Source organism: Saccopteryx bilineata, chromosome 1 (assembly GCF_036850765.1).
Source record: "Saccopteryx bilineata isolate mSacBil1 chromosome 1, mSacBil1_pri_phased_curated, whole genome shotgun sequence".
NCBI classification, from domain to species: Eukaryota; Metazoa; Chordata; class Mammalia; order Chiroptera; family Emballonuridae; genus Saccopteryx; species Saccopteryx bilineata.
Genome location: NC_089490.1, coordinates 386691631 through 386716994, shown reverse-complemented (window position 1 = coordinate 386716994; position 25364 = coordinate 386691631). Strand labels below are relative to the sequence as shown.

At 40.9% G+C, this 25364-nt stretch overlaps 1 protein-coding gene across 5 annotated transcripts in view; it reads right to left on the bottom strand.

The window, feature by feature from the left end:
- TTC17 (tetratricopeptide repeat domain 17) overlaps positions 1-25364 on the bottom strand; it is a 115884-nt gene that overhangs the window by 35848 nt on the left and 54672 nt on the right. For 3 of the 5 annotated variants that reach the window (XM_066251314.1, XM_066251313.1, XM_066251317.1), the window contains 2 exons: positions 22353-22539; positions 7525-7692 (listed from right to left, as the gene is read on the bottom strand). In XM_066251314.1, coding sequence (XP_066107411.1) covers positions 7525-7692; positions 22353-22539 — 355 coding nt within the window. The remainder of the gene's footprint in view (positions 1-7524; positions 7693-22352; positions 22540-25364) is intronic. The other 2 variants (XM_066251318.1, XM_066251316.1) reach the window with 1 other exon arrangement.

Sequence of the window (25364 nt, the reverse complement as noted above, 5' to 3'; positions counted from 1 at the left end):
CATTGAGAAAAAATGATACTGAGGGAAGGTAGGACACATTGAGAATGTCTGGGAGAGTCAGGAAGAAGATTCATATAAAGGAAGCCTTGTCTGCTAAGCAGAAGAATAACAAGATGAGAGCTGTAATGTTTATGAAAGTTAGGGTAGAAAATCAGTTGGTGTATTTGGGAGTGAGGAGGGGGAAAGGAGAGCAGGACAGAGGATACAGAGATTAATCAGAAAGGTAGTTCACTAACCTAGATAAGAATTGTAGCCCTGGCCGGTTGGCTCAGCGGTAGAGCGTCGGCCTAGCGTGCGGAGGACCCGGGTTCGATTCCCGGCCAGGGCACACAGGAGAAGCGCCCATTTGCTTCTCCACCCCTCCGCCGCGCTTTCCTCTCTGTCTCTCTCTTCCCCTCCCGCAGCCAAGGCTCCATTGGAGCAAAGATGGCCCGGGCGCTGGGGATGGCTCTGTGGCCTCTGCCTCAGGCGCTAGAGTGGCTCTGGTCCCAATATGGCGACGCCCAGGATGGGCAAAGCATCGCCCCCTGGTGGGCAGAGCGTCGCCCCCTGGTGGGCGTGCGGGGTAGATCCCGGTCGGGCGCATGCGGGAGTCTGTCTGACTGTCTCTCCCTGTTTCCAGCTTCAGAAAAATGAAAAAACAAACAACAACAACAAAAGAATTGTATGAAGGGAGGACTTACGGTGAGGGTAAAGGAATTTTTTTAAAAGAAAGGGTAAGAGGTATGTGAGAAAGTTTAAATGGAGAAAAATAGAATTTGGTGATTAAATGGATCTAAGGGCAAAGAACAGGGTAGGTTCAAAGATGATTTCAAGATTTTAAAGCCTAATGTAAAATAGTGGACTTTTTACTATGTGAATATAGTTTGGAATCTGAATATGACGACAGAATGCTGGTTATAAAGATAATGGAGTTAGTGAGGGCAACAGGATAAAGTATTTGGGATTTGTGAACCATGAGAAAAAAGGAACCTACTAAGAGGGGCTCCTGGTGGCTAACTGGGATCAAATAAAAAAGAGAAAAACAGAGCCCTCTCCCGTGAACTGCACTTCAGGAAGAAGCCTGACCTCTCTGCCTGCACTGTTTCTGCCATTTGAGCCAGTCCTTATAAAAGAGTTCCTGGAATCCCAGTTCAATCAATAGGACTGAGGCTTTCCCCATTCAGTTGGAGCTGTGCAGCTCTGACCAATCAGAATGGCTCTATTCTGACCAGTCAGGGCAATGCTTTTTGGACCAATCAGATGGCAAGGATTTAGTGTTCTCATTTGCATGAGGACCAATCAGGGACAAGGGACAGGGATTTCTGTCCATGTAAGCCAGCTCTCCTGGGGCTTTGAAAATGCACTTTCCCCTTCATTTTTCTTTTTAATTTTTTTTTATTTATTCATTTCAGAGAGGAGAGGGAGAGAGAGAGAGAGAGAGAGAGAGAGAGAGAGAGAGAGGAGACAGAGAGAGAGAGAGAAGGGGGGGAGGAGCTGGAAGCATTAACTCCCATATGTGCCTTGACCAGGCAAGCCCAGGGTTTTGAACCGGTGACCTCAGCATTTCCAGGTCAACGCTTTATCCACTGTGCCACCACAGGTCAGGCTCCCCTTCATTTTTCTTCTTTCTTGTATTTCTCTCTCTCACTCTTTCTTTCTAGGTTTTATTTACTGATTTTTGAGAGGAGACAGAAAGGCGAGGGGTAGGAGCGGGAAGTATCAACTCATAGTTGCTTCTCATATGTGCCTTGACCCAGCAAGCCCAGGGTTTCAAACCAATGATCTCAGCATTCCAGGTTGATGCTTTATCCACTGCACCACCACAGGTCAGGCTGCACTTTCCCTTTCCACCAAGACTAGCCCTTCCCCGGCTAGAACTGAAACCCCAAAGATGTCTCCAGAGCAGATTAGATCAGAGCAGAGCAGCGCAGCCTAGATGAAGAGAGGCCTGGCCCTAGGGCCGCCTCACAGCTGCGCTGTTCTCACAGCCTACTGTACCACCACTGAGCTGCGGGCATTCAACAAAGCTGCCTCCTTCACAACCCAAACTGGGGATGCCAGTTGGCGTTGAATTGGTACCAACGACCATGGGTTGACAGATTTTGGATGCTTATTCATTAATTTGTTTATTCATTAATTCATTAATTGTTAGGCTGGGTGCCTAACAATGTGCTGAAGGCTTAGAATATAACAATACTAAGAGCATATAGTTTAGCCTAAATGGATAGAGGAATGTATCTGCAGACATTGTTCAGTAAAGTAGTTGAATATACTGAATTCAGGTTTGGTGAGTGGTCTAGACTGTAGAAGGATCCCAGAAGATTTTAAATTGTACTTGAAACAAGAAGAAAAAGTCAGTATTAGGCTTGCTTGCTTGTGGTACAGACGGTACGACATAAACTGAAAACAGCGACTGAGACCTACATCTGTGTTATTTTATCTTCATTAACATGTACCATTTTTTACTCTGGAAAATGGAGAAGAAATATTGTGAAGTGAAGAGACTGAGCATCCACAGTGCGGCTTATGAGTTCACATTTTTTCACTTGGATGAATCTTATCTTAGGGAGCTGGGAAAACTTAAGTCAAGTGAGCCATGTTGGGTACTCTGTCAAGAATCACAGGTAGGTCTGACCAGGTGGTGGTGCAGTGGATAGAGCGTCGGACTGGGCTGTGGAAGACCCAGGTTCGAGACCCCAAGGTTGCCAGCTTGAGCACGGGCTCATCTGATTTGAGCAATAAAAAAAATCTCACCAGCTTGGACCCAAGGTCGCTGGCTCGAGCAAGGGGTTACTCGGTCTGCTGAAGGCCCGTGGTCAAGGTACATATGAGAAAGCAATCAATGAACAACTAAGGTGTCGCCACAAAAAACTGATGATTGATGCTTCTCATCTCTCTCTGTTCCTGTCTGTCTGTCCCTATCTATCCCTCTCTCTGACTCTCTCTCTGTCTCTATGAAGAAAAAAAAAAAAAAAAAAGGATCACAGGTAGAAATTCTGTACTAGATAATGACAAAGCAGTGGTTTTCAAATGTTAATCAGAGATAAAATTTTCACCAATCTTTAGCAAAATGAGACAGAAAACAAAAGACACATATATAAAGTTACGACACACACATAGACACATAGACACACATGGACACTATGTCCAGATACACTGGCCATTTCTGAGAAAGACTTCCCTTTATTCTGAGATTGTCAATGCACCTTTTTGACATTAAAATGTTTATTTGTTTTATATAATGATGACAGCAGATTCTAGTTTTCTTTAAAAATGACGTTACCTCCTGACCTGTGGTGGCGCAGTGGATAAAGCATTGACTTGGAACGTGAGGTCACTGGTACAAAACCCTGGGCTTGCCTGGTCAAGGCACATATGGGAGTTGATGCTTCCTGCTCCCCTCCTTCTCTCTTTTTCCCTCCTTTTTCTAAAATGAATAAATAAAATCTTTAAAAAGTTTTTTTTAAATAAAAAAAAAATCACCTTACCAATTAAAACATAAAGTTCTAATCCATCAAACTCCTCCTTCTGAGAACCTGAGGACACAGTTTATGGAATCAGGTCTGAGAATAATTTTAATTATGTCACTTACTGAATATCTTAGGCAAGGTACCTAAGATCACTGGGTCTCAATTTTCTATCATATAGGGTAAGTAATAAAAGATACAAGGTTAATACATAATTCATACTACTTTGTAAATTTTTTTTTGTGTGTGTGTGTGTGTGTGTTTTTGTATTTTTCTGAAGCTGGAAACGGGAAGAGACAGTCAGACAGACTCCCGCATGCGCCCGACCGGGATCCACCCGGCACGCCCATCAGGGGCGCCGCTCTGCCCACCAGGAGGCGATGCTCTGCCCCTCCGGGGCGTCGCTTTGCCGCGACCAGAGCCACTCTAGCGCCTGGGGCAGAGGCCAAGGAGCCATCCCGAGCTCCTGGGCCATCTTTGATCCAATGGAGCCTCGGCTGCAGGAGGGGAAGAGAGAGACAGAGAGGAAGGAGGGGGGGAGATGGAGAAGCAAATGGGCGCTTCTCCTATGTGCCCTGGCCGGGAATTGAACCCAGGTCCCTTGCACGCCAGGCCGACGCTCTACCGCTGAGCCAACCAGTCAGGGCCACTACTTTGTAAATTTTAAGTATCACAAAAAGGTAGTGATTATTTGAATATTTTATGGTTACTAGAGAAGGTATTGACTTTTCTTTCCCATATGTCTAAATTCTGGGAGGACCTTCTGAAATTTCCCTAGATATGACAAGTACATGGGGACTGCAGTTGTATAAGTTAGCATGTTCATACCAGTGGGCTTCCTATGATGCAGTTATCAGAGACAGAAAAACTTCATTTTTTAAATACAAGTAGTGCATTATAATAAAAGCCAGGCACTGGCATTAAATAGGTTTTGTTTGTTTGTTTGTTTGTATTTTTCTGAAGTTGGAAACGGGGAGGCAGTCAGACAGACTCCAGCATGCGCCTGACTGGGATCCACCGGGCATGCTCACCAGGGGGTGATGCTCCTCCCATCTGGGGCGTTGCTCTGTTACAACCAGAGCCATTCTAGCGCCTGAGGCAGAGGCCACAGAGCCATCCTCAGTGCCTGGGCCAACTTTGCTCCAATGGAGCCTTGGCTGCAGGAGAGGAAGAGAGAGACAGAGAGGAAGGAGAGGGGGAGGGGTGGAGAAGCAGATGGGCACTTCTCCTCTGTGCCCTGGCTGGGAATCGAACCCAGGACTCCCACATGCCAGGCCGATACTCTGCCACTAAGCCAACCGGCCAGGGCCAATAGTTTTTGTATTATATTTTTGGAGGAAATAAAAAATACAGAGAGGAAAACTAGTAAGAGTCATCATCATACTAGATCAGGGGTCTCCAAACTTTTTACACAGGGGGCCAGTTCACTGTCCCTCAGACCATTGGAGGGCCGGACTATAAAAAAAACTATGAATAAATCCCTATGCACACTGCACATATCTTATTTTAAAGTAAAAAAACAAAATGGGAACAAATATAACATTTAAAATAAAGAACAAGTAAATTTAAATCAACAAACTGACCAGTATTTCAATGGGGACTATGCTCCTCTCACTGACCACCAATGAAAGAGGTGCCCCTTCCGGAAGTGCGGTGGGGGCTGGATAAATGGCCTCAGGGGGCCGCATGTGGCCCGCGGGCCGTAGTATGGGGACCCCTGTACTAGATTAAATTAGCTATCTGAAAAGGAATCCACCCTAAGGTCAGTCTGCATGATGCTGAAGGGACCTGGAAAACACTTCATCTCAGCCAGAAAAACTGTACTGTATCCTCAGTGGTGAGACGGAGCAGATCTACGCGGGAACATGGAACCAAGAACTTAAGAACTAGGTTATAATCTATGTTAAGCAATGACGTATTCAGAAATGGGGGGAACAAAGAGCGAGAGTTTGTTTGGGTTTCATCATGAGTTGTGCTAGGAATAGACTCTGATTTGTAGTCATGAGTATTCTGATTATTAGGGAGTTGTACTGTACTGCAATAGGGACAGCTTCTATAAACTGACTAGAACATCTGTTAACATTACTCAGTTTCATTTGTGCTGTGAATTTATCACACCACCTCACGCCCCTTTGGTCATGTCAGTACCTGATGCCAGAAAGGCATGAGTCCCTCAGGCACCAGGGAGGACTAGCCTCCTTGTAAACAAACAAATTGGCCATCTAGTTTCAGAACCGATGTCTTTTTGAGTTGGTAAATGGGAATTAGTTTCCTTAAAGCCCAATAGTTCCTGGTGGAAGTGATGAAACTATTTTCTAAACCTGCAAAGCTTTTCCTTTGAGGTCTAGCTTCTCTTAGACATCAGACGTCACTTTTTTAATATACAATTCCATTTAGAAGGAGACAAGATTTTGTAATTACTAAATATGTTAATCCAACCTACACAGGAAAGCAAATGCCACTTGAATGACTATTTACTGTATACAGGAACATAAAGTTATATAAGACATGGTATATAAGCAGCTCATAGTCTGATGGGAGATAAGGCATACAAGTGACTAATACTGTATGACATGTGCCTTGGCAGAAAGTGGAAATAAGACTGCAGATGGAATGACTAAATGGTTGGACTCCTTCGTGAATGCTTCACAGAGGGCGTGGCATTTGAGCTGGATCTTGGAGCCGCAGAGGAGCTGTCCAGGTGAGGCAAAGGGTACACAGGGCCGTTCCCAGCCTTTGCAAACACACGTAGGCTCAAAACTACACTGCATGCAGGGGAATGGTGAGAGGTTGGTGCTTTCTGCCACACGGAGTACTAGTACACAGATAGTTCGGTTAAAGACGAAATTGAGGGGCAAACCGTCACAATTCCCATTCTTAAAACATTTGAACTCTGCCTATAAATAAGAGAGAGCTATTGAAAAATTTAAATGTAGGCAACTTACCTGATCAGATCTGATTTTAGAAACAACTGTTTGCATACACAAGAAATTGGTGATGGGTTACTTACGCTTTTTAAATTTTGTACCATTACATGTAAGCCCAGGAATGAATAAAGAAAGTCTGAATTTAGGCAGGGAGAAGGAATAAATGGAGATAAGATTCAACCAGTCTTAGATAAGATTCACCAGACTGGACAGTGTGGTGTCTGGGGAGCTGCGATGCCATTAGCAGAAGGCAGGAATACAGGGCTTAGAAGCAGTTGAGAAAATGGGAGAGTGAGGGCAAGTTCACGTCTGGACATGTTAGTGCGCGTGGCACGTGCAGATAAAGAGAGCACTGGCAGAGGGCAGTGCGCCTGGAGTCTCAGAGAGGATCTTAGCTGAAACTCTACGGGTGGAGTCACAGGCACATTCAGAGGCCTGTGTGAGAACACACGCAAGGGTAAGAAAAACAGACCAAAGTTAAGATCCTGGGCAACTCAACAAATGAGGGGCAAAGTAAAGAAGTGAAGGAAATCGAAAAAGATGTTCTGAAGACAGGAAGAGAGCCGAGAACCCGCGACACCCCAGAAGCCAAGGGGAGGAGAGCATTTTGAGACGTGGGAGGTTGTGCGGAATAGTTCCAAAAGCGGTAAAAATCCTGGGTAAGTAGGATGAGTATTTAAAACAAGTTGTTCATTTCAGCAGTTATAGAATTGCCTCAAAATGAGGTCAGAAAATGGGATTTTAGAAGGGGGGCCTGGCAGGTATGCCCAATTATCCCAAAACTTTAAATTGTATTGGGTTAGCGGAAATACATCTTGTCTCGCTTTTTTCCATTGACTTACTCAATAGATGAATGACATTGACATTAAGAACAGTACATAAACAAATCAAATTTGCTCTAGCAAAATCTGATTTGATTTCTCTCTCTACAGTGAGGCAGAGAAAAGAAGGATGAGGTGTGAAGAGCACTGTCACATTGTAGCTTGCCTTCTACCTCACCGTTTGAGGGTCACCCTCACGAAACTACAACGTAGTAAATGCGTGACTGCTGAAAGGAGGAAACAGACTCTCCAGCAGAGAGAAGCAGAAGCTGAAAGCCTGCGAGTTGATTTTACCCCAGAAGCACAGCTCAGGTCAAATCAACTTACTTTCAAGTCTAAGGACATCTGAGTCCCTCCCTGCATGCTCAACAGAGAGTACAGGGTCCTCCTCTCTTCCTGTCTCAGAGGGCTCTTCAGCAGCATCCAGTGACTGTGAGTTGTCAAAATATTTCTGTTTGTCATGGCTGTTGTCCGGGGTTTTCTCCTGACAATGACCTCAATGACAAGAGACACAATACAACACATTAGAAACATCTCTCTTTTGTAGTCCCATGGCTCAAGGTCCCCAAGCACCAAGAAGAACAAAAAGGCAACGCGTCATTTTTTTTCTCCAGAGCACAGAAAATCAGTGAGCTGGAGAGCTCCAAGCCAGATCATTACTGTGTTGCCAGATTTAGTACTGAACCAAGTATCTGAGGGCAAAAAAGAAAACTGTAACAACAAAGATCATGTCCCAAGATCTCATTCCATTCATAATGAATGCCTGTGAAACATTTCTTTGAAAGTCAAAAACATAATAAAAAAGTTTGCCTTCTGCCTAAATAAATCTGGAAATAGATGAATTATAGAAGAGAAATGTAGCATTTTTGAGTCATAACTTAAAATGAAAGATATATCAAAAGATATAGGATTATGAATGAAAAACCAAGGACTTAGAGGGGGACAGGGGCAGCAGAGAACCCATGGTGAAGATTGTAATATCACTAAGGTGACCTTTCTTCTGGAAAACAAGTTCTGGTCATGGACATAAAATTTACTTAAGCACAGAATGTCAGATCTTGAATGTAACCACAGTACTCTTTGATACTTTCTAAAATGTATAGTGAGCCTGACCTCTTACAATTTTGCCAGTAAGTCAAAGAGCTTTGAGCCCTTCAGGATTGTGCGTTCACATGGACAGAGAGCCAGTATCCAGCTCCAGCGGTGGTCATTCTCTGGGGCTGTGTGTTTGATGTGGCTGTGATCTGGCCAGCTCTTCTCTTCCTGGAGTATACTCCATGTGTGTTTTGACTGAAGCACATGTTCAGTGGAAGCCTACAAATTTCCTATTACAGGATAAATCTTTGGGTAAGAACATGTAAGTAATTTTTCCTCCTTTACCAGGACATTTAAAATTGCTCTAAAAGTTTATTTTTAGAGAATGTTGTCTCAGAGAGATTTAGGTTCCCAATCAAGCTCTCTCTGCAGTAGTGGAAGTACCAGGCGCCTCCTTCTGGATTTAATGACTCCCTCATAGATTCCACAAGGTAGGAAGGAACTTCTCAGGCTGTTTCCCTTATTGTTCCAGGGAAACATAACGGACTCAACACCTTGCCCACTCACTGAACTTGGAGCCAGGGGATGACATGAATGGGAGTCACTTTCCATTTCCCAGCTCTACACTCTCACACAGCAAGTGGAGGCTCTGGGATTTGAGTCTGTCTGTCACATATCTGAAGCTACCATATTCAACAAGGCTATATTGAAACAGAGGATTCTTTGCTTCAAGAAAGCTTTTAGCTCACAAGAAACTTGCAGGTAACTTGGGGAGACAGTAAATAAAGACAACAAACAATAATAAGGTAGCATACTGTGCCAAATAAGTCCTTCAGAGAATAACCTTTGAGTAGGTAGGTCTTGAATTTTGAAGAATAGGTAGGACTGAAAAAGAGCAAACTACACAAAGGAAGCCAACATTTGTTGAGTGCTTTGTCTTTCCCTTCTACTTACTCCTCAAAAATATCCTGTGGAATATTAATTTTCATTTTACAAATAAGGAAACTGATTCTCAGTGAAATTAAGTAACAAGAGTAAGTGGCAGACGCGGGATTTGAATCAGTTCTATGTTACTACAGAGCCTCTTGGGATTCCACTAGTCAGTGCTTCGGCTGTAGCAGAAAAAGTAGAGAAGGCATTTGAGGCGGGGGGAATAATGTGTTGAGCAGAGCAATAGGAAGAGGAACTCTCATTTGTGTTTGGGAGAGGGTGAGAGGGAAGGTGTGTGTGTATGTGCTGTGTGTGTGTGTACCCATGCAGGGCTAGTAGAAAAGAAGCCACGAACAACAGTAGTTGCTCTCTTTCTCCAGATTCTCCTGTGAGGACAGAGGTTGCTGATTTGCCTCCAATTCTGTCTTCACCATCTCTCAATAGTATGTACAGCTAAGTATGGGAAACTAAACATAAGAGCATTAAAATAAAACACAGCAATGACAACAAGTAACTCTACATACCCAACTGCATAAAGTTACTATGAAGAACATCACACTTCTCAGAGACAATTCTGAATTGGGCAGAGAGGATATAATGACAACGATGCTGGTAATTTTAAAGCATACGTTATTGCCGGTCAAGATTTTCTGCCTTCAGCTTTGGTGAATTTGCTTGGAAGCCTTTTCACCTTGACACAGGCAGGGTAAAACAATGTTACAAAAGCAAAAACCAAACCTTCAACACTGGAACCCAGTAAAATTCTAGCTGTTTTCTACAGTTGACTTTCTCCTCCAACCTTTGTGTCTCTTATTTTTCTCCCTCACTCTCTTCCCATTATAAGAATTGAATTGGTTTCATCTTTTTTAATGTCTGCAATACTTTAAAATGCTTTAAAAGAAATTTATAAGGTATAATGTGCACAAGATCCCTAAGTTAAAATGAATCCTCTTGCGCAACCTCAAAACCCAGACAGCCTCTTGAAAGAAGCCTTGTGCATTCTAACAGTGTCTTGTCCTCCATCTCAGGAAATCGGGGCCAAGGCCTCTGAGAGAGGGAAGAAAGGGGGACCAGGGAGAACTGGGGAAGTAAGAGGAGAAATAAGAAGTTTATGTTTGGATATTTCTTGGAAGTAAGCAGAATCAAAATGATCAAGCAAAAACTATGTGCCTTTAAGATTAGAACTGTTAATATTAATTTTCTTAGGGTGAAGTTAAAAAAGACTGGTTTAGCATTCTGACACATTTTGCATAATTATCTTGGTTAATAATAGAAAGCCAAATTCACTAATTTTAAAGTACTTCTTCCAGTTGTCTGAGGGAGAACTGACGCACTTCAGAAAGAATGGAAGTTTCCATTTTTAGACTACAGCATAGGTCTCCTCCAGCTTGAAGGGGAACCACAAACAGTTGCTCACATGCAAAAATATTACTTGTCTTCCCGCAGAGCTGGAGATGATGTTCTCATTAAACGAACCCAAGAAAATGTTGGAGGAGGAAAAACGAAGACATCTACCTATAAAGTAACAAGTCATCTTCCATGCATATGACTATTATTTTTTGCTGACGCAAAGTTGAGGTGATTCTGATTCTATGGCTTAGACCAATGGTAGTCAACCTGGTCCCTACCGCCCACTGGTGGGCGTTCCAGCTTTCATGGTGGGCGGTAGCGGAGCAACCAAAGTATAAATAAAAAGATAGATTTAACTATAGTAAGTTGTTTTATAAAGATTTATTCTACCAAACTTGGCAAAAATCTGACATAAAGTGCTTGGTAAGTAATTATTATTATATGCTTTAACTTGCTATAACTCTGCTTTATAAACTTTATAAAGTGAAGTTACTTCCCTACTTTATAAATCACCATTACTGTGGAACCGGTGGGCGGTTAGAAAATTTTACTACTAACAGAGATACAAAAGTGGGCGGTAGGTATAAAAAGGTTGACTACCCCTGGCTTAGACTAACCTTGAGAGATTTTTTTTAAAAGAATTTAAATGAAATGCTTTAGATAACAAGATCCCAGGGGGATAGAGAGAACTGGGGAAGTAAACACGGGAGCATTTTCCAGTGTTTAATGCTCTATACTTGCAAAGCATTTAGCATCTCATTCAAATCCTGGCAGTTTGGTTTTTCTTAGAAAAGACTACGACACAATACCAACCACGCATAAAACTGCAAGGAGGGTATTTCTGATTCTGGAACTTCTACGAGATTTTAGATGTATCAATAGCCTTTCTATGGTTAGAATATCACATGCATAAATTGGGTTATTAACATTAACTTATCCCAAAAGGCTGTTCTGGAAAATAACTAAATATTTAATATACTTGTCAAAGCATAAGTCTCCTAAGAGATAAAGGCACAATTTATCCTGTGGCTACATGTGTTCAGAGTAAACTAAGTTCTCAGAAGCGCCTATCACTTCTATGGTTAAGGAAATCTCCTATCTTCTCATATTAATTCTGTATACCAAGGTCCAAGAGGAATATTTATTTTCTTGTTAAAAAAATACACAAAAGCATACTTACTTTCTGAATCTCAAAGTGGTAAGAGATGTCTGGTTGGGGACCTTAGGACCCATTAGTCAGTTATACTAAAGAAATGCCACAAATTGAGAGGCATCAGAAATTTGTAAAAACCAAAACTAGAATGAGTCAAGTCAAGTCAATGACAGGTGTGAGCAGTTCTTTCAGCATTAGAACACAGTGGGGGTCAGACTACTAGAGTCCAAATCCTGTTCCTACTACTTTCTGGCTGTGAATGCAGCACACATTCTTTTTAACCTCTCTGTATCTCAGTTTCCTTATCTGCAAATTGAGTTTACTAACACTATCCATTTTGTTGGGTTGTTGTGATTAAATTAGACCACTGCCAACAACTGGCAACCTGCTATTATTATTGCTGTCTCCCTGAAAAGTTGCAAAGGAATGAGAAGTTATCTTAACATTATCTCTTTTTACAAAGGCCTTTTAGCCACAGCCAACTCAGGATCTCTAGTATGCGCAACTGGCTCTTAGTGGTTATCAGGGTATTTGCATAATTTCAACTTTGTGTGTTTGTGTGCATGTGTGTGTGTGTGTGCGTGTGCGTGTGCAGAAGGCGCTGGAGGAAATAGAGTTCATTTCTACCAGGCTCTTAGAAGAAAACAGCAATTATTTCAGATTAAACTGTTTAGCATATCTAAATTCTAAATTATTTACTGTATTTAGAAACGAGCTCCCAGTTTGCTAGGTGCTCTTTAATGAACATTTTAGTAGACTGTGAATTCACCGTCTTACAATTAAAAACAGATTACAGATACTATATTCAATTAAATCAACACTTACCTCTGCTGCTCAACAATTCCTATCAGATTACTCCAATTTGCTCCAGTCTTCCCCCAAATCTTACCCCCTCCACCATACCTTCCCCCATACACCAAATAAGTGTAATACTCCTGTGATTCCTATGAGTATATAATGAATTTCTAAGACATAAATAATCATTAAACTGACTTGTAATGGAGACTAGAATTCAAATTTTATGTTGTTGAAGGCAAAATAACAGCTGCTAGAAAAATGGCCTTTGTGAACAGTGGAGTATTCTAATATTCCTACTACCCCTGCTCTAATAGGATTATATTATACTTTGTCTTTCTTCTGCCTATAAGAAAACTTACCTTATAGGAGGCATTCTGGTACATTCACTAACACATAAGGCACCTGGGTGGGGAATACAGATAACACTGTCCTCTAAACAGACACGAGCGACCTTAATTAATGTCTTTCTCCTTACCTTTCTACTCAACTGCACGCATATCACACAGCTATAAAACCATTTTTTTTAATAAACAGGTAACTTAGAAACATCTTGTGAATGTTTTATTTTAGTATAATTTTAATTTAGTACCTCATCATTTCAATATATTTTTCTAGTAAAATAATCTGTTTTTTAGAAAAGGTACTAAAATAAATCACGAAGTAAACAGAAGTGTATTGCTCCCCACTGCTCTGCAAAACTACTCTAAACTCCTACCAGGAAACTTGAGCTGCGGGCAGGACGTGGGGCTGGCAGCACGCAGAGCGGCGGCAGGAGAGGAACCCTGCAGAGAGAGGTGCCTTTAGGACTTCCATCTCCAGAAGTTGTGCAGAGTCCAACAGACCCCTTTCCAAGAGGAACAGTCCACAGAATAATTTTAAATCCTGCCTTAACTGCAGCCTTTCCAGGTGAACTTGGGTAAATGAACTTACTTCTCTATGTCTAGCTTCTTTACCTGAAGTTTTGAAAAGGACAGAGCAGCTAGTATAAGAGGACTCTTGGGAAACATTAATGAAATCACTGTGAACATAAGCATACAGAACTCCTTGAACCTGGTTAAGGCCTAGGTTGCTGATAGCTGCATCTGAGCGACAAAGGAAGCTGTCTCACTTCCTGTCCCCTGTGCTGTCCTTTACTTAGGAAAGATAAAAAAAGTGATGTCACAAGAAATGATGGCTCCTTAGACTTGTTCTCATTCAGCAATTACTGCTGAATGAGATTCTTTGCAGTTTTTTAAAAAATATTTTATTTATTGATTTTTAGAGGGGGGGGAGAGAGAGAGAGAGAGAGAGAAGGGGGAGGAGCAGGAAGCATCAACTCCCATATGTGCCTTGACCAGGCAAGCCCAAGGTTTCTAACCGGCAACCTCAGTGTTCCAGATCAACACTTTATCCCACTGCGCCACCACAGGTCAGGCCTGCAGTTTTTAATGTAATGGTTATGTACCAACTGACCTTAAAAGTGCAACACCAGGTAGAAAATAGACCATATTAAAGACTGGACCTGGCCTTGGCCGGTTGGCTCAGTGGTAGAGCATCAGCCCAGTGTGTGGATGTTCCAGGTTCGATTCCCGGCCAGGGCACACAGGAGAAGTGTCCATCTGCTTCTCCACCTTTCCCCCTCTCCTTCCTCTCTGTCTCTCTCTTCCCCTCCCTCAGCTAAGGCTCCATTGGAGCAAAGTTGGCCCGGGCGCTGAGGATGGCTCCATGGCCTCCGCCTCAGGCACTAGAATGGCTTTGGCTGCAATGGAGCAATGCCCCAGATGGGCAGAGAATCACCCCCTGGTGGGAATGCCCTGGTGGGCATGCCTGGTGGATCCTGGTTGGGCACATGTGGGAGTCTGTCTTTCTGCCTCCCTGCTTCTCACTTAAGAAAAATACAAAAAAAAAAAAGGCTGGAGCTGCCCTGGCCAGGTAGCTCAGTTGGTTAGGGCATTGTCCCAACCTGTGAGGCGGCAGGTTCATTCCCCGGTTAGGGCGCATACAAGAGTCGACCAATGATGGCATGAATAAGTGGAACAACAGAAACAATTTGTCTCTCTCCCTCCAAAAAGTTAATGAAAGAAATTTAAAGACTTGAAACCAACAACTACAGGGTTACATGGGCACTTACTTACTCCTAGTGAGGTGAATGAATTAGAGATGAGTATAAAAAAGAAAAACTACAAAAGAAAAGTGTGTGACCTCAAATATAAGTGAGTGTGTGTGTGTTCCCCCTGTTACTACATATCCTGCAGTTGAAGTCTGTCCTGGGAACTCTACTCACACCTGGTAGGGAATCTGCTTTGCCTAAGGATTCAGGGCTGCATTGGTTTCTGTAGAGCTGCATTTCCTGCCTCCTTTTAGAGGAGAAAAGGGAGAACTGGCCGTAAGTGACCTCTTGGTCACGCTACGCGGTCCTAAAAGACTAGACTCTAGCATGGGGGCAAAGTCAGCATCAGTTGGGACACAGACACTAGGACATGTAGGCCATGGAAAAACAACTCCAGTTGTTGGATTCTGGAAAAACAACTCCAGTTGTTTTTCCAGAATCCAAGCTCTGGGCAGCTGTATAACTTCCTCTAGGAGAGTGAACAAAGGAATTTAAACACTTGCTGGAAGTTTACTATGAAAGATGTTCCCCTGCAGAAACTATATTGGAAAAGAAAGAGAATAAACTGCCATAGCTGCTATTGTTGTTATTATTAAATTTAACTCTCTGGCTTACTTCATCCTAGGGGAATTTATTCCAACCAAGAGTGCTCGGGAAGCAAATCCAATAGGTTTTCGCAGACTCACTGATTCACTCATAAATGTTTTTTTATGAGGGTTAACAGGGACATTTGTTTGTAATTTATTGAAAAGTATGTGGACAGGAGGTGGAAGATTACAAGCTATCTATTAGGTGTGTCAGTGGCTATGGATGAGTGAGACAATATAATTCCATTTCTCTTCTGTCTCTTACAGTGTGGGAGCTACAGACCTTAATAGAAGATCCATATTTATATATGTATTTTGAGTGGTGGTTTGGTAAAAGCATTCTGGGTGAACAGGGGGTGGATACTAGTTCATTTTATCTTTAGGTATTTTCAGTATTTCAAACTTGAAAGATCATTAGCTAACTTGCCATTTATGTGATTCTATATGCAAAACTTTGGGGCCAGAGTATGAAGATAAAAAAAAAAATCAATTTCTGTTCTCAACGAGCTAGAGAAGTTTTGTAGGAGAGTTGTGTCTTTTGTAAAAATAACTATAATGGCAAGCAACTCACAAGGGCTGAAAAAGAAGCATAGACTGATTGGTTATACACTACTTATAATTAAGAGATCAAGTAAGGCCTTTGGCACAGGTGGGCCTTGAAGGATGAGGAAGCTTAGGGTTTTTATGGGAGGAGGAGGCTTATGAAGAAGACCTGCATGAAACAACACAGACACACACATGGAACCAGGAGAGCAGGATGTATCAATACGTAGTAAAGAAAACAGGCATCATGTTCACAACAGCATCATGTATCACGGTTTGGTACAACTTCCATGGACTCTGCAAAGGCAGAATGACATTAAATCTCACATGTGAAGTGAGTTTAAGTTCACCACAGCTATTTGGGCCAACCTCTCCCTCTTACGGTGAATCAGCTTCACTCAATTCTTAATATCAGAATTCTGAAACCTGTAATAAAGGAACCAGTTTTAAATTTTCTTACAAAACTAAATAAAGATAAGCTACCTAATAGCATATTAAAATACTAAAAATCTGGGTCTTTAAGACTTATTTTAAGCACATATCTTCACTAAGTCTTCTGAAGAATGTGACAAAAGCAAGTCCTTAATTGCAGGCAGCATGTGCTGGCTAGTCCACAGGAGGGCAGCACAATGCAGGGTTTCTTCAAGATCTGAACTCCATGAAGTTACAAGTTATAAATCTACAGAAATTTTTTTATTTTTTGAGAGAGAGAGAGAGAGAGACAGGGACAGACAGGAAGGGAGAGAGATGAGAAGCATCAACTCTTCGTTATGGCACCTTAGTTGTTCATTGATTGCTTTCTCATATGTGCCTTGACCAGGGGGCTACAGAAGAGTGAGTGACCCCTTGCTCAAACCAGCGACCTTGGGCTCAAGTCTATGATCCCACGCTCAAGTCAGCAACCTTGGGGTTTCAAACCTGGGTCCTTTGCATTCCAAGTCTATGCTCTATCCACTGTGCCACCACCTGGTCAGGCTAAATCTACAGAAATTTAAGCTGAAGAGCACGGGCTAAAGAAGTTATAAAAGGGGATAAGATTTAGGTAAATATATGGTATAAATATAGGAACACTGTGAAGGCAATACAGGGCAATTCTGCACATTGGAACAAATATTAAAACTCTCATACATGGTTTGGAAATTCTTCCATGTTTTTCTATAGTGGGAAAAGCTCTCAAATATATATTAAGAGAAACCTGCATAAAATTCTAAGCATATTTAGAGATTAAAGCCTGACTTCTATATAACCTTTATTCATAATTTTTAAAGATCTGGGCCAAAAATTTTAGTGGGCATTTGTCTCAGTGAATTAAGACAAGACCAGGGTTCAGAAATCCTAGGTTTGATGCTTAATTATATTCGGTAAATATCAGTACCATTGTTGGCGGCATACTTGTAAACACCTCGTGAAAATGAAGTCTAATAAATACAACCTACCATTGATGTTTTTTTCTAATATAAGACTAATAATACCGAGTGAATAATACTAAAAATAAAGTAAAATTATACACATCAAAGACATAATAGAACAAAGTAGATGGCTCAAGTAGAAAATCTTTGTGAAATGTAACTTTTAAATTTGTAAATAGTGAAGCTGAAGGATGAAAACATTTAGAAAATATTTTAGAATGCTTGGAAAAATCTACTATCATGAATATTAGAGATTCAATATCTACACTTTGCTTATATTGTTATTAAATTTTACTTTCCAATTTTGTCATTAGAGAAGATACTAATTATTGCCTCATGAAGTTTCATTCTCTGTGACTTTACTTTTTCTAATTAAAAAAATTCCTTTTTAATCCTGGCTGGTTTGCTCAGTGGTAGAATGTTGGCCTGGCGTGTAGAAGTCCCAAGTTTGATTCCTGGCTAGGGCACACAGGAGAAGCGCCCATCTGCTTCTCCACCCTTCTCCCTCTCCTTTTTCTCTATCTCTCTCTTCCTCTCCCACAACCAAGGCTCCATTGGAGCAAAGTTGGCCCGGGAGCTGAGGATGGCTCCATGGCCTCTGCCTCAGGCTCTAGAATGGCTCTGGTTGCAGTGGAGCAATGGCGTAGATGGGCAGAGCATCACCCCTAGTGGGCATGCCAGCTGGATCCTGGTAGAGTGCAGGCGAAAGTCTGTCTGTCTGCCACCCCCTGCTTCTCACTTTGGGGGAAAATAAATTTTTTTTTTAAATTGTGAGCATTTCAGATACCTTAGACTTAAAAACACTAAGTTTAACAGTCCATTTTATTTTAAAGGGTCACGTGTGTTGTTATTGAAGAATGAGTTTGTCAGAGAAACCCATTCAGTTGTCCTTAGGTTAAGCCAGGTTGTAAAACAGCAAATTTATAAATGTGAAAAAACAGTGTATATTTCAAAATTGCTGAAATAAAATATTTAATCAAAACCATAAGAACAAACTTCTCTTTTGCAGTCAACTTGAGAGTGGGCAATTAAAAAAAATCAATCTATTCAGTTTTTCTTCCCAGCATTCTTGAAATGACAGCGGCAATCTAAAACTATCCATGAAAGAAAGGCTTTTTAAATGGCATTAAAGGGAGAGAGAGAAAGATGGTAAGTAGTTATTATGTACCTAACAGATAGCCATCAATAAAATAATTTCTAGATTAATAAAAGCATGAAAAAACTATGAGCTAAATAATTCTGTATTAATTGACATTTTTAGCTATAAAGTCTTTATAAAAAGAAAATTTTTGTTGTGAGCATAGTGATTATTTATTTTTAAACTGAATAAATCAATATTCAGAGGTAACAGAATATATTAAACTGTGCAGATACTGCAAGAAACATAAATTGAAAATCTGCATGAAAAATTTTATGATTATATATGAAAAGCAATAAAATACTTGCTGATGTTAACATACTGACAACAATTTCACCATTAATTTCATACTACCCAGGACATTATATTATACTACAGTTGCTGTGAAAACAGTAAATAGTATGAATTTTGTTTGTTTTTTTTAACTGATTTTAGAGAGAGGAAGGGAGAGAGAGAAACAGCAATTTGTTGTTCCACTTATTTATGCAGTCACTGATTGAGTCTTGTGTGTGGCCTGACCGGAGATCAAACATTCACCCTTGGTGCACGGAGACGATGCTCTAAGCTACCCAGCCAGGGCCTCTAATAGGAATCTTTACAGAAAGTAATTTATGGGAGATTAGCAACAGTGGTCAGAAAAATTATTTTAAAAAGGGGTTTCCAAAAGTATTTCAGTATTTTTGATCATGAAATGCTTATCTAAAAATTTTTAAGTTTGTAGCTTTTCAAATAGATTTTCATAAGAGATTTGGGTTGGGAAAAGGGTGGATAAAGACAGTTTAAATTCTTGTTTAATTAAACCAATATGAATTCCTTGATAATTATATGCAAAAGGAATCATGGGCCTCATTGGTCTCTTGAAAACCTTTGTACTGTCAAAAAATAAAAGCTTCAGACATTAATATGTCATATAAGTAAAGTAACTAACTTATGAAGCTCACTTGCAAAAATGAAGCGCAAAAGCAGACAGGATCATCTGAAGGTGCAGAAATGCTAACCATTATTCAGAGGTTTTTGTCTTTTTAAATCAACCATTTAGTAAAGCTCTGAGATGACTGGAGCAGTTGCAATTGTTTAGATTTTCAAATATAAGTTAATGGTCTCCAAAGATGGTTGTTTCTTTAAGTTTCAGCTTTCAAAGCTGGAACTCAGAATGAACAGGATTACTTAGAAACAAGTACAAAAGACACTGTTGAAATTAATTCAGTACCATCAATGAATTTTTAAACCTAGAAAATGCTATAGCATCCATTTCTATTAGGGAGGACCAGTTTTTGTTTAGGGGCTGACAGGATAGATTCTTTTCTATACTAGTCAATTACAACATAAAAAGGGCTCCATTTAAAAAATTATTAATGAGTTCTTTTTAAAAGAACTAAAAAAGCATTCCCTCTTCCCAATTATTTTCTTTTAGTGTTATGATATTGGATCCAATAATATTCTTGGGATACTGTGGACTATCAGATACAATTTTAAGAAAGGTCTGTTTAAAGTTACTAGTTTCTTGGGCTAGCTGAGGTTATGCTCCTGGAAAGAATTTCAGGACAACTCAATTTCCTCTCTTGACATGAGCAATATAAAATAGTAATAAACTTCAAGATACTGAAATACTAAGCAAAAGCTTATAAAACTAATGCTATGGAAAACGCTTTTTATAAGAAAAGGGTCACTATATACCTACAAAACCTTCTTCCCAATAACAGATCAAGAGAGGAGGAAGATGGCCTGACCAGGCGGTGACGCAGTGGATAGAGCATCGGACTGGGATGTGGAGGACCCAGGTTCGAGACCCGGAGGTCACTAGCTTGAGCGTGAGCTCATCTGGTTTGAGCAAGGCTCATAGTCACTCGGTCTGCTGCGCCACCCCCACCCCCCACCCCCGGTCAAGGCACATATGAGAAATCAATCAATGAACAACTAAGGAACTGCAACGAAGAATTGATGTTTCTTATCTCTCTCCCTTCCTGTCTGTCCCTCTCTCTGACTCTGTCTCTCCCACAAGAAAAAGAAAAGAGAGAGGAGCAAGATGGCAGTAGGTAAAGAAAATAAGAGAGTCTATTAATATATATGTAGCTCATTGAAAAGTTAAACCTTGTTTACAAGGCTGTCAGGTAATCTACAAAACATTTTCTAGTATTAAGTAGGAAGGTAAGATCCATAACTTGCACTGTTCAAGTTCTGAATACGTTGTATACATTATGGGTTTCTATTTACTTTTGCCCAACACCTATAAGAATGTCATTTAATCCTTTGAGCTAGTCTAAGAGATTTTTATTGCCTGTCATTTCACAGACGAGGACACAAGTTACTTCACTGGGACTGACGGGCAGTAACGGCAGGACTAGGCTTAAACGCGAATCTGTGACTCTGGCACCAGACTCTCCACTAACTGCCTTGCTAAACCACGGTCTGCGACCTTCAGCATCACGCAGACTCACTGTGCCCAGAGTCGCTCCACAGCTGAGTTAGAGCTGGGTTGCTGAGATTTTTCGTTTCTTCACTAAAATACTAAGTTCTAATGTTTTTTTAAAAAGGCAAGCATTGCCTGGCCAGGCGGTGGCACAGTGGATAGAGCATCGGACTGGGATGCGGAAGGACCCAGGTTCGAGACCCTGAGGTTGCCAACTTGAGCGTGGGCTCATCTGGCTTGGAAAAAAAAAAAAAAAAAAGCTCACCAGCTTGGACCCAAGGTCGCTCAAGCAAGGGGTCACTCAGTCTGTTGAAGGCCCATGGTCAAGGCACATATGAGAAAGCAATCAATGAACAACTAAGGTGTTGCAATGAAAAACTGATGATTGATGCTTCTCATCTCTCTCAGTTCCTGTCTGTCTGTCCCTATCTATCCCTCTCTCTGACTCTCTCCTGTCCCTGTAAAAATAAATAAATAAATAAAAATTAAAAAAAAAAAAGGCAAGCATTACTTACAACCTGGTGTCACACTGAAATCCTAAGGCAACGTAGCACAGGAAATCAGGAAAACCAGTTTTGGGTGCCAAATCTACTAGTAATTATTGACTGTCTGATTTAGACAAGTCACTTAACCAAGTGATGTCACTCTTTTTTTTTTCTTAGGTGGAGAGGAAGATGAGAAGCATCAGTTTTTTGTTGTGACTCCTTAGTTGTTCACTGATTGCTTTTTCATATGTGCCTTGACTGGGGGGGGGGGGATCCCGCCAAGCCAGTGACCCCTTGCTCAAGCCAGTGACCCTGCGCTCGAGCTGATGAGCCTATGCTCAGCTGGCGCTCTTGGGGTTTCCAACTTGGGACCTCAGAGTCCCAGGTCGACGTGCCATCCACTGTGCCACCACTGGTCAGGCTTTTTAAAAATATCTGAAGTGAAGGTGCTGACTGGCTAGCTTTCTGGTTGAATATTACAACTGAATTTTTACACAAACGGGGTACCCGCTGTGTGCTCCACCATGGCGAGGCACTGAGGATCCCACACATGGACACCGCACCTCTCATCATTCAAGCCAGACTATTTTCCTTCTTGTAGGGAAGGTTAAATAAGTAAATACCCAAACATCATGGAACTTGTAGTTCTAACTGACGAATTCACACTAGTTTAGAATTAACTCAAATATTTTGACCCAGGTGGATACACATGTGCACTCGTATACATATAAATGCATAGAAGCTGTGGAAGAAAGCAGAAGAATGCAGAGATAGCAGTAATGTCTGTCAGGCCACTATTTTAAAGGTGCAGCCAAGGTTTAGATGAACTTCGCTGAAAGGTAAGGGGCAATATTTCAGTGAAGTAAGGATAGTAAAACTGCTTTAAATCTCACTACACAGTCTAAATTCATGGACAATAAAAATATCCCTAACGATAAATATTAGTCAGAGATTTGGGGGAAAAGAAAAGAGATCTCATGCCTACCACTCCTAGTTGAATACACATAAGTCAGCCTTCCTTAACTAGGGTTCTGAGAGATGATTAAGCCTAATACCCCGAGGCATCTGTACAGTAAGTAATAAATAACTTCTTCCCTATGTATCTAGGATTATACAAGTTATACACAATTCTTGCGGGACACTGAGAAAATCACTTTCCCAGTGCTCTGTTGATCAGAATGGCATTCTGAATCACCCGTCACTGTCCCAGCACTTAGCAGCTGCTTACCACTGCAAACAGAAGAGGTGAGGTTGTACAGGGAAGGGTAAAACTGCATACAGCGAATCAGCTTCAGGCTGTTCTCACAGTCGGGGCATTTGGTGGTTAATTTCAAAGCCTGTCTGAAGGCCTCAAGTGCCCCACTGATATTCTTCAGAGCAAGGTAAGCATTTCCCAGGCTCAAAAAGGTCAGGGGCTGGAAAAAAAATCAGCAAAATGTTAATGAATTAATATGACAGTTACAAAATCTTTACATTATAGGTCTTTTTGTTTTGTTTTGTTTATAGGTTGCACCATAAAAATGAATAGCTAACTGCCCACTTTATCTACATCAGCCAATTCTAAATGGTATAACACAAATGTAAGTTTATCTTTAACCTTTCAGTAGGATAAAAAATATATAAAGTATGTAATGTACACTAGTCTTAAGTATATAGATCAATGAACTTTTATATATGTATTATGTATTATCCTATAACCCCCAACTCATCTCTAGATAGAAAACATTTAGAATTGTTTTTGTTATCAGTAGTCTATTCTTTTTTAAATGATGTACCTCGGCTGCCGCCAGTGTATTCTGGACTACTATGTATAAAGCTATTATCAATATTCTTATAAATATCTTCTGATGGGCACATGTGCTCATTTTCCTTGGGCATACTGTATACTTAGCTGTGGGTCTTAAGGTGGAGCATATATTTAGTTTTAGGAGATACAACCAAATAGTTTTCCAAAGTGGATGTACAAGTTTATATTCCTACCAGCTAGCATGAGAATTCGCTGACTTGATACTGTCAGTCTTTTTAACTTAGCTGTTTAGGGAGACCATGAAGGGCCGTCTCACTGTGGTTTCATTTGTATTTCCCTCACTAGTTATGATGGTGAATATTTTTCATATGCTCCCCGGCCATTTGGATATCCTTATTTCTGAAGTCCTTGTTGGTTCCTCCATTTAAACTACTGAGTTATCTTTTCCTTTTATTGAACTGAAGGACTTCTTTATATATAATAGCTGACCTTTCTTGGGAATATTTAGTGCAAATATCTTTTCCAAGTCTGCGGTTTGTCTTTTTATTCTTTTAATGGTATCTTTTGATAAACAAAAATTCTTAATTTTAAGAAAGTTTATATTTAGTTTATATTTTTTCTTTAATTATAGTTCATGTTTTTTTGAAACCTTTGCCTACTGTAAGGTCATAAAGACTTTCTCCTACGTCTTTACCAAGATGCTTTACTGTTTTATCTGTCACATTTTGGTAAACGATCCACCTCGAGTTAACTTTGTGTACACCGTGAGGCAGGAGTCAAGGTTTGTTTCTTTTTCCGTGAGGGTTATCCAGGTACTCCAGCACTACAAATTAAAAAGTAAGAGCTCCACTCCTACACTGCACAACAAGTATGCCTCTGTCATAAGTCAGGTGATCATGTACATGGGGGCCTATTTCTTATTTCTCTACTGTTGTTCTGTTGATCTATTTCAGTATATCTGTGCCAACACCATACTGACTTAATGACATCAGGTCCTGAAATCTAGTACTATAAGCCTCCCAGCTGTTTATTCTCCTCTCAAACCCCCCCCCCCCCCCCACTTTTGGCTATTCTAGATCCATTTTTATGTAGATTTAGGAACAGACTTATCAATTTACACACACATATCCTGGAAGAAAAGCAACACCTATGAAGTGAATCTATAAATCAATTTTGAGAAAACTTATATCTTAATGTTGTACCTTCCAATCCATGAACACAATGTATATTGCCCCTTACCAATGTTTTGTAATCAGTACAGAAATCTTGTACATCTTCCTTTAGATTTATTTCTAGATACCAGATTTTTTTGATGCTATTACAGTTTTTGTAGTCTATTTTCTAGTTGTTTGTTGGGACTTTGTTTTGAAAAGCAGCCCAAAGTATTCAGTTTATTATATGTATGGTTAGTATTTTAGTAATTTGCTTGTGTATGAACTATTTATTTTATACTTATTTCGTGATTAAAAATATATTTAAAGCTCTAAGAATGTTTTATTCTCAAACTGCACAGTATATTACTATAAAAAGCATTATCAATTATTTATCCAACTACTTGCTTTTGATTTTGGCTGTCAGGTCACACAAAATGTCTCATTTAACCAAACCAACGTGTACAAAATATTCCAGATTAAAGAGGCCTAATTCAAGTAGTTTTCAAGTATCACTTAGTAGTTCACACTCAGATATAGAATTAAATTCCATACCTTGATTTCAAAATTGTCTATTTTGCATAAGAAAATAGTGTTGTGGCCCTGGCCGGTTGGCTCAGCGGTAGAGCGTCGGCCAGGCGTGCGGGGGACCCGGGTTCGATTCCCGGTCAGGGCACATAGGAGAAGCGCCCATTTGCTTCTCCACCCCCCCTCCTTTCTCTCTGTCTGTTTCTTCCCCTCCTGCAGCCAAGGCTCCATTGGAGCAAAGATGGCCCGGGCGCTGGGGATGGCTCCTTGGCCTCTGCCCCAGGCGCTAGAGTGGCTCTGGTCACAGCAGAGCGACGCCCCAGAGGGGCAGAGCATCGCCCCCTGGTGGGCAGAGCTTCGCCCCTGGTGGGCGTGCCGGGTGGATCCCGGTCGGGCGCATGCGGGAGTCTGTCTGACTGTCTCTCCCCGTTTCCAGCTTCATGAAAAAAAAAATTTAAAAAGAAAATAGTGTTGTGACTGTTGCTATGACCAGAATAATGGCTGGGCAAATACCTTGGGTTGAGATATGCTAGAAAGCCTTTCGGTAAAAAAGATGAATTTTCATCAGTTCATCCAGAAAATAATTCCTCTACATTTAATGTTTCAGACACTGTTTTAGACACTGGGATGCAGCAGAAAATAAGAGAGATAAATCCCTGCCTGTGGATCATACAGTCTAGGGTGCACAACTGTGAAGAAAACACGACGGAGAAGAGCAGAGCAGGGAAGAGATGTAAGCAACACTAGAGTGGGGAAGGCAGTGCCCTTCTGCAGAGAGCAGGAAGGGAAGGGCTTACTGAGCGGTATTTTTCAA